The sequence below is a fragment of the Zootoca vivipara genome, chromosome 9 (genome assembly GCF_963506605.1).
Source record: "Zootoca vivipara chromosome 9, rZooViv1.1, whole genome shotgun sequence".
Lineage (NCBI taxonomy): Eukaryota > Metazoa > Chordata > Lepidosauria > Squamata > Lacertidae > Zootoca > Zootoca vivipara.
In genome coordinates this window covers 24,366,453-24,381,016 of record NC_083284.1, presented here as the reverse complement: position 1 = coordinate 24,381,016, position 14,564 = coordinate 24,366,453, and the positions used below count along the sequence as shown (strand labels likewise).

Sequence of the window (14,564 nt, the reverse complement as noted above, 5' to 3'; positions counted from 1 at the left end):
TTGAAATGTAACTGGCAACAGTTACATTGATTAACAATTTTCACAGTTGAAACCTTGTAAATCTGCTGCAGCAATGAAAGTTTTGTAGCTAACAGATTTACTGAGGCATAGGACTTTATCAGATACAGTGGTACCTCTGGTTACGAACTTAATTTGTCCGTTCTTAACCTGAAACCGTTCTTGATCTGAGGTACCACTTTAGCTAATGGGGCCTCCCACTGCCGCCGCCGCACAATTTCTGTTCTCATCTTGAGGTAAAGTTCTTAACCCGAGGTACTACTTCCGGGTTAGCGGAGTCTGTAACCCGAAGTGTTTGTAACCTGAGGTGTTTATAACCCAAAGTACCACTGTACATGATTATTCTCGGTTTGCAAGAATATAGATTCACATGGACATATACAGATTGAGAAAAATACTGTCAACTGCTGGCCAAACTGCCATGACAATTCTATATTAAGTATATGTGATGCATGCCAAATAAAGTGAGCCTTCTCAACAGGAGTTACCAGGTGAAAACACAATATTCCTAGCATTACTATGCTAAATGAAACACTTCTAGTGAGAGAGGAAATTACAGTTTAGATTGAGGTTTAAACAAACAGAAACAAACAATGATGAATTCTAGTCCAGAAACTTCATGTGGTAGTCTTCCTTTTAACCTCACCCCCCCCCCCTTTGGAAGATTGGTGATGATTGATCATCAGTATGCACAACCACTGCTGCTACTACTTATATCAGGGCATGTCATTTTAGGGAGTGAAACTTAAATCTTGCTTTACTCGGAGGGGGGGTCTTTAAAACATTTTGGGTGTATTAGTTTTGTGTTTGGGCAAATTTAGCTTGGTAAGTCTATGTTTGATGAAGAAGCACAATTCCTTGGCTTTCGGAAAACCAAGGAAATTTAATTTTACCTTTGAAAATGTCATGTAATTCTTAATAATAATAATATATAACAATAATGATAATATATAACTGCAAGTGATATGGAATATAATTTGCCAAGTAAAATCTATGATTCTATTATTCTACTTGGCAATCATTTTTAGTAATTTCCATGCAACTTTACACACATTTTAATTACCAAGCAAACCTATATTATATTAATTTAACCCAAATATCTTTTGAAATCCCAAGGCATGTTACAACTTTTTAGCACCCCTCATTTTTGGAATTTGAAACTTGAAAAATTCAACATGCCCTACAGTTACACACACATATGTATATGAGAGGGAGCAAGAGAAATACAACACAGCTCTCTTCATCAACAGATAAACGAATAGATAAATGTACTGTGTCACATCCAGTTTGGTTCTTTGTGCAATACCTGTGCCCGCTGGGTTGCTTGCTTGTGGCAAGGATCCTGCAAAGCTTCCGCTATGGTTTTTCTGAGCCAGCTGGAGCTCTGGGGCAGACCATGTTGCAGAACTGTGACTCAAAGGAACCCTCTGCTGCCCTGCAGGTGGTGCTCTATTTTGACTGGAAGAATAAGCATTTGCCTCTATTGGATGTCCAAAAGCTGGTATGTTGTGAGAAGCAGTCACTTGCCCATATGGACTGCCGACGGACATAGAAGGATATGAAACGTTAGGATAAGCAGCACTAGAGGCAACAGGTGTGGCATAGGGACCAGAAGGAGCAACAAATCCCTGAGATGGAACTGAAGAGCTGGCAGAGTGCAAGGCTGAATTACTATAGGGAGTACCAAACGAGGAATATGACTGTGAAATGCTGGTGTGTAACTGGGACGCTGACGAAACCATTCCTGGGACAGGTCCAGATGATTCTACAATATGAGGTTCTCTATTGTACAAGTACTGTGATCCTTGCATGCTCAACATCTTGGGAGTCATAGAAGATGCATTAACATTTTGTGCCTGTGCTGAATAGTGGGCAGAATAATAATCAGCACCATAGTGGTTATCCAGTTGTGAAGGGATAATGTTATTGGGCACTTGTGAGTAGTGTCCTGTTGGAGCACTGTAGTTCTGAGGATGTGATCCATATCCAGGGGAGAACGGCATCTGATTTTGCATTGGACCTGGGGGGAAAGGGAGAAAAATCAGTATATTAAACTTGTAAGGATAAGATGTCAAACCACTTAAGACTATGGTAGTTAAGCAGTACATAAAGTGTTTTAAAAATAAATTTTAAAAGTCATGATATGCACCTCTTAAAAATCATTAGTGGCTTTTTAATTATTTATTTTGACTATGCATATTTTTTAAAAATGAGTGGTTTACATAAACACATAACAATATTCAGTTTTCCTAAAAACCTGAAAAAAATGACATTTTAAAATGTAACATTTTGTAATACATTCACTCATCTGGAAAACACCCAAGCAGGAGCAATGCAGGCAGCATGTTATGAACACTTGGGCAATTACACAAGTAGTAAACCTTAAAGCAGTTTAGATTGAAACTTCAAATGTCACATGTGTGTATCAAAAACAATATTATATATAATTGATGTTATACTGCAGAATGGTATCAATGCAGTGAAGAGTTTTTCCAGAAAGACAGCAGATAGTGCAATTCAGCTATTCTGGGTGCCAAAGGCATCTTATAATTCTGGGCCATCTTGCAATGAGAACCAGAGATGTATACTTATAATTCTGCATCCTATTTTGCACACAAGAGCCAGAGTGACAAAAGAACCTATATCAGGGTATAAATATTTAAATTAAAGCAAACAAATAAAAAGCTGGACTAGGGGTGTTTGGTGAGCTTGACTCTGTCCTGGGTGTGGGAAATATATAATTTCCAAACATGATTATGTGTGTGCTTTGTAAAACAACAGTAACCAGCTATGACTTGTATCCGTGTCCATTAGAGCTAATGAAGATCAGCTAGACCCGCTGCTAATTTACATGGTGTTATCTGAGCTTATGCATAATTTACTCAGAAACAAGTATGCCAACTTTAATAGGACTTACTCAGTGACAGAAAGTGACCTATTTGTAAATATTTAAATCAGGCTGTAAGATTGTTAACCTCCTTTCAGAAACCATGTTCCTGATAGTCTCAACACTAATTATAAGTTATGCTTAGGAGAGAAGCTACCTTAAACAGTCAGACCATTGGTCCCTTCAGCTCAGTATGGGCAGCAGCTCTTACAGGGTTTCCGAAATGGCTCTTTTTCAGCCCTGCCTGGATAGGCCAGACACTGAACCTAGGACCTTGTGCATGCAAGGCATGTACTCTATCATTGAGCTATGACCCTCTCTTCAATCATACTACTAGGAGTACTCGTAACATAAGCTTAGTTCACACATGGAATTTCTCAAACTTACTGAATCCCATTGTATTTAACAGGGCTCACATCCCAGTTAAGTGTATACTGGATTGCAGTCATAATTCATCTTTATCTGACTAAAATACCCTAGAAATTGGGATTTCACCTAACTTATTTCAGTGTCAGTCCCAGCAATTGAATAACTAGAGAAATAAGGATCATTAGTACAGGTTAAGATAAAGTACTTTAAAGGTGGCTAAAAACACTGGCTAAAATGATCATGACACCACTGGTCTGCTGCTTATCACAGAGGTTGTGAAATTGCAGTCTGAGCTCCATCTTAGCACACATCACCTGATTAGCACTGAGAGCAAGCTCTGCTGAAGGTGAGATGACAGTATCAACATCAAGCAGCTGAGAAATCACCCTAAAAGGAGCTCCTCTAACCATCCATTAGGTGCTGGGCACTGAGAGGGAGACCAACTGACTTCAAAAGGGATGTCATCTAAGTGCCCATCAGCTGCTGAGCACTGAAAGCAGCCCCAATCAATGGCTGCAATACAGAGTTCCCAATGGGAACTCTCTTGTGCAGCCAATTGTTGTTGTTGTTTAGTCGTTTAGTCGTGTCCGACTCTTCGTGTCCCCATGGACCACAGCACGCCAGGCACTCCTGTCCTGCACCGCCTCCCGCAGTTTGGTCAAACTCATGTCCGTAGCCTCGAGAACACTGTCCAACCATCTTGTCCTCTGACGTCCCCTTCTCCTAGTGCCCTCAATCTTTCCCAACATCAGGGTCTTTTCCAAGGATTCTTCTCTTCTCATGAGGTGGCCAAAGTATTGGAGCCTCAGCTTCACGATCTGTCCTTCCAGGGAGCACTCAGGGCTGATTTCCTTAAGAATGGATAGGTTTGATCTTCTTGCAGTCCATGGGACTCTCAAGAGTCTCCTCCAGCACCATAATTCAAAAGCATCAATTCTTCGGCGATCAGCCTTCTTTATGGTCCAGCTCTCACTTCCATACATCACTACTGGGAAAACCATAGCTTTAATTATACGGACCTTTGTCGGCAAGGTGATGTCTCTGCTTTTTAAGATGCTGTCTAGGTTTGTCATTGCTTTTCTCCCAAGAAGCAGGCGTCTTTTAATTTCGTGACTGCTGTCACCATCTGCAGTGATCAAGGAGCCCAAGAAAGTAAAATCTCTCACTGCCTCCATTTCTTCCCCTTATATTTGCCAGGAGGTGATGGGACCAGTGGCCATGATCTTGGTTTTTTTGATGTTGAGCTTCAGACGATATTTTGCGCTCTCCTCTTTCACCCTCATTAAAAGGTTCTTTAATTCCTCCTCGCTTTCTGCCATCAAGGTTGTGTCATCTGCATATCTGAGGTTGTTGATATTTCTTCCGGCAATCTTAATTCCGGCTTGGGATTCATCTAGTCCAGCCTTTCGCATGATGAATTCTGCATATAAGTTAAATAAGCAGGAAGACAATATACAACCTTGTCGTACTCCTTTCCCAATTTTGAACCAATCAGTTGTTCCATATCCAGTTCTAACTGTAGCTTCTTGTCCCACATAGAGATTTCTCAGGAGACAGATGAGGTGATCAGGCACTCCCATTTCTTTAAGAACTTGCCAAAGTTTGCTGTGGTCGACACAGTCAAAGGATTTTGCATAGTCAATGAAGCAGAAGTAGACGTTTTTCTGGAACTCTCTAGCTTTCTCCATAATCCAGCGCATGTTTGCTATTTGGTCTCTGGTTCCTCTGCCCCTTCAAAATCCAGCTTGCCAATACAGGTTACATATTTACCTGCCCCACACCTGACGTAACATATGCTATCCAGTGTTGGGCACACAACCATATTTTAGGGGAAACTGCCTTGCAGGCCTTATTAGGCTCATGGGCTAGAGCTTCCCCACCAGGGACTCAGTCCAACATCAGAAAGAACAAAAATCGCCTTTCGACTGATCACCTTTGAAGTACCTTCCAACGCTGTTCTATGAATTATATTTTCTAGACCAAAACCCAAGATGTGTGGAACATATAGTTTGTCTAATTCCCTGTCCACAACTGTTATTCAAGAAGCACAAGTCCTGTAGCACTGTAAAGACCATCAATTTTTTGTGACTTGAGTTTTTATAGGCTAGACTAGAGTCTATTTCTCAAGGTATGATCATTGAATCTCTGCCCATGAGGTTAGGAAACACTACTTTGTTTTCTACTCAGAAGTCATGATGAAATCAGATTCATTTAGGGCTTTCAGAATTGTCCAAGTTTATTTTAAAAACTCCTATTAAAAGGAGAGGATACAATCCACCAATTATAACATTTCCAAACTTTAAACTATTGCTGATTTCAAACGTGAGCTCACCAGCAGCAGCCTACTGGAAGCACAACCCTATACACACTTACATAGGAATAAGTCCCATTGAACTTCTGAGTAACCATGCATAGATAGGATCAGAGATTAACAGACCCTGAACATTCACTTAACAAGGGCTCTTCTGCTTACTGTACTGCATATACAGCATAACATTTTTTATTTATTTTTTGCATTTCTAACCACTTAAGCAATTGTACAAGGAGGGGTTACCCTTTAGGATAAAGCAAGCATTCTGAAAATTCTGAAAATCTGACATATAACCTGTCTAAAGGAGAGAAATGTACATCCCTGACCTGCCACTCAAATGAAGCTCAGCCCAGCATGCCTCCAAACTACAGTAGTACGGAATCCAATGCAGTCATAAGCAGTCCGGTTTCCCACCACCCTTCTGAGTGGTGCCCCTCCCCACCCTCTATGGGGTGTACACTGTTTCAGTGTACAGTATCTGAAGAAGTGTGCATGCACACGAAAGCTCATACCAATGACAAACTTAGTTGGTCTCTAAGGTGCTACTGGAAGGAATTTGTTTTATTTTGTTTTGACTACACCAGACGAACATGGCTACCTACCTGTAACTGGAATCGAATTAGACACCCTCCAAAATTCCCCTTGAAGCATCTCCAGCTTGCTGCATCTCCACATCTTTAGACTTTGTACTAATAATAAACTTTAAAAGACTGCCTCAGCTTCACCCTTATTTACTCCTTCACTCCAGGCAGAGAAAAGGGAAGGACTACTCATCAGAGCTGGGAGGGGCAGGCACCAGGAGATGCATTGTGTATACATTTGTAGATTGCTGCCAATATAACTTTTCAGTCATTTAGCTACATCAGCATTGGAAATATCAGTTATAACTTTGAAAGAGTCCTTTCTCTTTTCCTATAGTGAGAAAGCTCCTTAGAGAGCTGCTGAACTAAGCAGGCATACTGTTTTAAGTATCCTGGAGTCTAGAGAAACAAGCTTAAGTATTCTGATCAGTAATAAAGTATTTGAATTGCACCAAATTTTTCATTTTTCACCACAGTTTACTTTTGAGGAATATTATAAGCCCAACACATATTACCATCCTCTTTCTTCAATCTTTTGCACCTGTTCATCTGCAATGGCCACACTTGGATATTTGCCCACAGCTTCATAAATCATGGTCTATTAAGCTGTAGATGGGCACCATGGAAATACAGTGGTACCTTGGAACTCGAACGGCTCTGTTCTCAAACGTTTCAGCTCTCGAACGCCAAAAACTCAGAAGTGCGTGCTCCGGTTTTCCAATGTTCCTCAGAACACGAACGTCTGACGTGGCTTCCGCTGTGCAAAAACCTAGCTATTGGCCAATCAGAAGCCGCGCCTCGGAAGTCGAATGTTTCGGAAGTCAAATGGTCTTCTGGAACAGATTACGTTCAAGTTCCGAGTACCACTGTATATGGCTTTCTCACACCTCCCACCCTATTCTGGTCTAATGCACCAGCTTTGGCACAGAAATTTTGGTTTATATTAAAGCCAGTGCTCCTATTATGTCCAAATCAAACAACTCTGGCTTAATGTAAGCAACCTAGGACAGTCAACTTGAATCAGATCCTCTGTTGTAGACCAAGGAGAATGAAACTGGAAGTATCTGCTTTCACTTTTAATGAATGAGAGTTCCCAATTATATCTGAACTTGAGGGCCTCTGGTTATTTTTAAATGTGGTTAGTCCACACCCCAGGATCATAAGCCACAATTTGATCCTGTCTTTTAACTTGAGATCCCAAAATCTGGACATAAGAGGAAACTCTAGTTAAAAAGTGGAAGCAGAAGTTTCCAATCTCCTCCCCTGGCAAATGATGGGTGCACATGAGGTTGAGATTTGCAGAGACCTCTTGTAATGCTACACTAGTGTTTAGCTTTACATCCAAAAAGGCCCACAATCTGCTTGGGCAATATTGCTCTCAATAAACTGTCTGCTAGAATAGGAATTCTGAAGCACAACCGAACTGTACACCTGAGCCAACGCTTATCATTTTGCTGCACTGTAGTAAGTTTATTGTCACAATGCAGCAAAACAGGGAGCATTGCCCTATCGCTCAAGAAAACAAGTCACTTCCTCTCCCATTACTAACACACATACTCCAAGATACACATTCATCCCACATTTTGCTCAGCCCTATTTGCAACAGCTACAATATGATTCTACACCAAGCAAACCTGATTCCCTTCATTACAACCAGTTATACCCTGTTTCCCCGAAAATAAGACATACCCATAAAATAAACCATAACAGGATTTCTAAGCATTTGCGCAATATAAGCCATACCCCGAAAATAAGACATAGTGCTAGGCGCAGTTCTGGAGGGTGCCAAGGAAGAGGTGAGGCTGGACGCGTAAGACATCCCCTGAAAATAAGCCATAGTGTGTCTTCTTGAGGAAAAATAAACTGAAGTCTTATTTTCGGGGAAACACAGTAGCTAGCGCACATGCATGCTTAGCTCATCTACAGGTCAAGAAGAGCTGAAAAGTTGTAATGGAAGAGGGCAGGTATATAACTTGTACTTTCCCTACCCCCTGCAGAGTGGTATGCAAGACTCTACCATAGAACAGTTGTGCTGGGCAGAGATACACATAAGCTATTGGATCTTCAACCATCTACTGCAGCATGAAACTAAAGAACTCACAACTTGGTCACTACTCTCGAACAATAATAATTAATAGTTAAATTTAGTGACAGGTATGTGTTTATTGGTCACATATAACCCACCATTTACCCAAAGAACATGTATACTCATCAGTCATTTGATTACGCTGAGACCTCTGAGATGTATGTTGGGCAAGTTACCTTATTTCTGCCTTAATGGAGGAATGGTGAATTCAGCCTAGGTTTATGACATCTAAAAAACTCAGCTCTAGCTACTGCATAATACTACTCTCAAAAGTTTATTTTTAAGAGTCACAGCATTCCCACACCTCTGGCAAAGGCCCCACAGATTACAACTGCTAACAACAGTAACGTGATGCCCTATGATTTGCCACCAAGCAAGAATCATGTCCATCAAGAAGCCAACAAGTCTTTCTAAAAACATACTTTTGAGACCATATATCTAAAAACTACCATACATTTAACAATGTCTTGTCTTCCAAGGGTAGCCAAAATAATTAAAAAATGAAAACCACATGAGAAGTCTTTGCCATTACCTACTTGCAACAATGAGGGCTATAAAATTCTGGAATCCTCAGGATCCTGACAAAAATCCTTGAACTGAAATAAACCATATGAAATACATGGTTTGGCTTACTCTTTTAAATGTTAGCTAAAGACTTTCTTTTGTTCATGAAGATTTGTTCAACCACCATATCTGGCAAGTTAACTGCTTTATTTATATTTGTTTATTCAAACGACCTTACATTACTGTCAGCAGCACTTATTTTAACTGTATTTAGAAATCTGCATTTTTGCCATAAATACTTTCGTTGAAGCTTTGAGAAAACTCCACAAATCTTTGGCAACGTTGACAAATTTACACTGAAATCAAAACCACAGCCAGGCAGCAGTGAGGCTTAATAGAGCAGTGGGTCCACCACATCATCCACAGCCATGCTGCTCACCCTGGCTGGGTGTTCAGTGGGCAGAATAGGAAATTCCCCTCATATGCAGTGACACTAGATCCACACCATCTCCCCAGCCCAAAACGGGGCTGGGGGCTCAATTGCTAAATAAATCTATAACTATCTTACTAAGCCCTCTGGTTTTTGTTGTCATTGTTGCAGCAAATAACTTTATTCTACAGTACACGTACCAAGACATACACAAAGTTTAATAATGCGTACTTGTTCAAAGTTTGGAAAGTTTGGAAAACTCAGCAATGGCCAGAGGATTGGAGAAGATCAGTCTACATCCCAATTCCAAAGAAGGGCAGTGCCAAAGAATGCTCCAACTACCGCACAATTGCGCTCATTTCACACGCTAGCAAGGTTATGCTTAAAATTCTACAAGGCAGGCTTAGGCAGTATGTGGACCGAGAACTCCCAGAAGTGCAAGCTGGATTTCGAAAGGGCAGAGGAACCAGAGACCAAATAGCAAACATGCGCTGGATTATGGAGAAAGCTAGAGAGTTCCAGAAAAACGTCTACTTCTGCTTCATTGACTATGCAAAAGCCTTTGACTGTGTCGACCACAGCAAACTATGGCAAGTTCTTAAAGAAATGGGAGTGCCTGATCACCTCATCTGTCTCCTGAGAAATCTCTATGTGGGACAAGAAGCTACAGTTAGAACTGGATATGGAACAACTGATTGGTTCAAAATTGGGAAAGGAGTACGACAAGGTTGTATATTGTCTCCCTGCTTATTTAACTTATATGCAGAATTCATCATGCGAAAGGCTGGACTAGATGAATCCCAAGCCGGAATTAAGATTGCCGGAAGAAATATCAACAACCTCAGATATGCAGATGACACAACCTTGATGGCAGAAAGCGAGGATGAATTAAAGAACCTTTTAATGAGGGTGAAAGAGGAGAGAGCAAAATATGGTCTGAAGCTCAACATCAAAAAACCAAGATCATGGCCACTGGTCCCATCACCTCCTGGCAAATAGAAGGGGAAGAAATGGAGGCAGTGAGAGATTTTACCTTCTTGGGCTCCTTGATCACTGCAGATGGTGACAGCAGTCATGAAATTAAAAGACGCCTGCTTCTTGGGAGAAAAGCAATGACAAACCTAGACAGCATCTTAAAAAGCAGAGACATCACCTTGCCGACAAAGGTCCGTATAGTTAAAGCTATGGTTTTCCCAGTAGTGATGTATGGAAGTGAGAGCTGGACCATAAAGAAGGCTGATCGCCGAAGAATTGATGCTTTTGAATTATGGTGCTGGAGGAGACTCTTGAGAGTCCCATGGACTGCAAGAAGATCAAACCTATCCATTCTTAAGGAAATCAGCCCTGAGTGCTCCCTGGAAGGACAGATCGTGAAGCTGAGGCTCCAATACTTTGGCCACCTCATGAGAAGAGAAGAATCCTTGGAAAAGACCCTGATGTTGGGAAAGATTGAGGGCACTAGGAGAAGGGGACGTCAGAGGACAAGATGGTTGGACAGTGTTCTCGAGGCTACGGACATGAGTTTGACCAAACTGCGGGAGGCGGTGCAGGACAGGAGTGCCTGGCGTGCTGTGGTCCATGGGGACACGAAGAGTCGGACACGACTAAACGACTAAACAACAACAACTTGTTCAAAAGAGATACAATCTAACCTGAGAATCTTTCACAAAACAAAAGCCTCCCAACCCAAAGGAGCAAAGCAGACTATCTGTAGTATGTTCTGTGTAACGCAACTGCTCTGCTGAATCAGAGCAAAGATTCAACTACCGGTAGTTCAACAACCTGTTTCCAACAAAAGCCATCCAGGTGCTTCTACAAAGCACCATGTTTCAAACAACAGCTACCCCTCATTGTTTCCTTCACCACCTAATGTTCAGAGGTATACTATGTATCCTCCATGGATCTGTTTAACTCTGGTTGACTCTGAGACAGTGGCTGTGTTGTATGACGTAAGAATGTTTGATGATAAGAACATTTGATTACATTAGTTCAATACACACTTTATTGGGAAATAGCTGTTTTAAAAACTGTTGAAAAACCACAGTATGACAAAAGATACTATAGCACTCTATTCAAGATCCCAGAGTAAGAAAAAGTTACCTTCAAGCTAAAAACAAGCAGATTGCCAATAGCTCAAAAACAAAATCTCCAAATTAGGTGAATGTGCAAAATGGGGGGAAAGATCTAATGCAAACAAATGTAAAGCCAATCACACAATGGGGGAAAATCTCTAAAACTGATCTACACGATAAAAGGATCATGGTAGAAAGAAAAATGAATGTGTCCATTTAGAACAGAACAGCACCAAAAAAGTTGATGTTAGAGATTTTTTTGCAAACAAATATGAGCCATTATCTTCATGTCTTCCCATAAATCTACGGTGTACATGCAATATGGAACATGGACTGTACTGCATCAAGAAGGCCATCAAAGACCTGGAAAAGGTGCAAGAAAGTCTCACAAAAATTATTGAGGGATTGGAGCACTTTTAAAAAAAACAAAGTTTGGGACCTCTTAAAACAACAGGGGTTGATGATAAAAGTTGTCAATTAATGCAGAGAAAGTGGATACAGAGATTTTTTTAAACGCAACTTTAATATTATTAGTTACAGGTAGGTGGCCGTGTTGGTCTGACGTAGTTGAAACAAAATTAAAAAATTCCTTCCAGTAGCACCTTAGAGACCAACTAAGTTTGTCATTGGTATGAGCTTTCGTGTGCATGCACACTTAAGCTCATACCAATGACAAACTTAGTTGGTCTCTAAGGTGCTACTGGAAGGAATTTTTTAATAATACTGATACTCAGGCTCCTCCAATAAAAGGAACTGGCAGGACACTTAGGACAAACAAAAAAGGAAGTACAGTACATCTTTATCCCAAGCATAATTAACTTCAAAAGGTGTGTCAGTGATCACCAGCTTAGATAACTTTAAAGGGAGTTTGGAAAAAGTCAAAGGGTAGCACCAGCAATAGCTATTAGCAACAACAATTAAATGGAAACTCTCTGTATTGAACATATTGCAAATTTTGGCAGTCTTCCCTTCTACAGTCCCAAAGGCCCTTCTGAGGTTTTGTTACAATCAAGCAGCGTGTAGATCCCATGAAATAAACATGTACCGTGTTTCTCCAAAAATAAGACACCATCTTATATTTATTTTTCCTCAGAAACAAAACAAAACACGGTGGCTTATTTTCAGGGGATGTCTTTATTATTATTATTAAGTATGGTACAGTTTAACCTACAAGGTTAAACTGCCTATCACTATGGCTTATTCTCGGGGTATGGCTTATTTTCGGAGAAACACGGTACGTATGAATGCATGCCTTGAGCCAGCAAAGCCTTCCAATACCGTTTTCTGCCGTGCCTTCGTGCTCTTGCCAGTTCCCTTTTCAAAAGCAACCGCCCTGCCACTGCTGAATACAGGATGCAGAACCTAACTTTGGGGTGCATAGGGACGGGGGAAGCGGGGAACCCCAAAAGCAGGGCGCAAGTCCCACCACCAAAGAAACCCTCATGGAAGTTAAGATACCCTGAAAGCCTTTAACATTTCCACGCTCACCTCGAAGCCGCCCCTCATCTTCCGCTTGCTCAAACCGAGGGCCTTCCCAGGGGGCTCCTTGCACCACCCCTTCCCGCTAGCCTGGCATGCCTCCCCTTCCCACCAGGAGCTGCCTTTGCCCCTCCCCCACCTTCGCCCCCTGCACTGTGGCCCGACCCCACCCCTCATGCCCCCCCCAGGCCCCACGCTCCCTTCAGCCTCAGCGCCTCTCCGCCGCCCTGGGCCCGGCCGGTCCCGCTGCTCCCTTACCGTTCTGGCACAGCCCCACACCGCCCGAGGCTCTGGGGTTGGCGGGCCCCACGCTGGGCCCTCCCGGGAAGGAGGCGCCGGCGGAGCCGAGGGGCGGCGGGGGGAACCCTGTCGGGGGTACCGACATGTCGCGGCTCCTCCCCCTCCTCGGCTAGTCCTGAAGGCGGCGGCGGCGGCGTGGCCCGGAGGAGAAGCAAGGCCTCCAACGGAACCGACTCTGGCAGGAACGCGCCGAGGACTCGCGACGTCGTTCCTCGGAAACCGACGCGCGACGTCTCCGCCGTCGCCGCTCCTTCGCAGCCGCCGCCCCAGCCCCAGCCCACAGCGACCCCTAGAGGCGGCGGCCAGCGCTAACGCTTCCTCCGCCAACGGGGAAGGTTTGCGCTCTGGAGCTTCTTCTTGGCGGTTCTCGCCGTCAGCGCCCGCAGACTCTGCGCATGCCTGCTGGACACACCACTGTTAGAAAGGGGCAGGGAGGTCTGCACCTGTTTGCGTGCAGGTAACGGAATGAAGCGAGATTAGGGGCAGGCTTTGCTGGTGGAAGGGAGCGCGCCGCTTCTGGGGGCAGGTCGTATTTTGGAATATATTGCACTGCTGTTGCTCTTGGGGATGTGTGCAAATGGAAAGCTAGCAGTCGAAAATCTTCACTAAAGCTCCTCCACAACGGCTGAGTTGACTTTCCGGCTCGCAGACGGCTTTTAGATAGATAGACGAGACAGATAGAGAGAGGAGGCGCATTCAAAACTGCACTTCCCCACCTGCGGCGTGGAGTGGTGCAGTCCAGCCGCAGAAAGGAGCCTGACCTGGGAGAGGGGACTAAGACGTCGGGTGCCTCCTCCTTTGCCCTGCAAACGGAGCTCTGACATCAGTAGGGCCAAGGAGGGGGCAGACTAAAGGCAGCCTGGAGGCGTGTCAGGGTAGGAAGGTCAAGGCACAGATCCGGAGGATCCATGACCTTTGCAGTCCCCCAAACAAAATCCTCAAATCAGGGACAAAACCGCACGACTCAGGAAGCTGGCGTGCTCAACTTCCCCCTCCCATTCTTCCTCTTATAAGAAAGCGGTAGATGAATGTATTTCTGTGGTTTGCTGCTTTTGGGGGCATTTATTTTGAAAGCCTAATAAATTATCTTCCATATGTAGCATTCGCCCTGTGATTAAAACCATCTAGGAAATCCAGATGTGCTGGCAGAAGAAACACCAGACTCCCAAGTAAATTCCATATGAACCTAGATCCATTTTTTCCTTCATTGATAATGAATGTGGCCACATTAGCAGGCTCTGGCTATTCAGCCTATATACAATTAAAGGCATTGTTCAGCCAGCAACATATGAACACACTTATCAAACCATACATTGTCTGTATCCTGTTTCAAGCAATGCTAAATCCGTGATGATTTTATGTAAGCACTTGACTAAAATGTTTCTAATCAATACCAGCAAACTTTTCCCCAGCTGCACAATATTTCCTTTCCTTAAAAAAAAATTCCAGAGAGAATAATACTCAGGCAATTATTTGATCCACATAATGCTTCAGTGGTGTTATTCCCTTTTTGCTGTACAATGAGAA

The 14,564-nt window shown here is 42.9% G+C and overlaps 1 protein-coding gene across 2 annotated transcripts in view; it reads right to left on the bottom strand.

The window, feature by feature from the left end:
* The window catches only part of SEC24B (SEC24 homolog B, COPII coat complex component), a 41,259-nt gene extending 27,979 nt beyond the window's left edge, over positions 1-13,280 (bottom strand). For both annotated transcript variants that reach the window (XM_035113439.2, XM_035113440.2), the window contains exons 1-2: positions 12,996-13,280; positions 1,325-2,038 (exon numbers count right to left, since the gene is read on the bottom strand). In XM_035113439.2, the coding sequence (XP_034969330.2) occupies positions 1,325-2,038; positions 12,996-13,122 (841 nt within the window). In that variant the 5' untranslated portion in view covers positions 13,123-13,280. The remainder of the gene's footprint in view (positions 1-1,324; positions 2,039-12,995) is intronic.
* Positions 13,281-14,564: the final 1,284 nt, after the last annotated feature.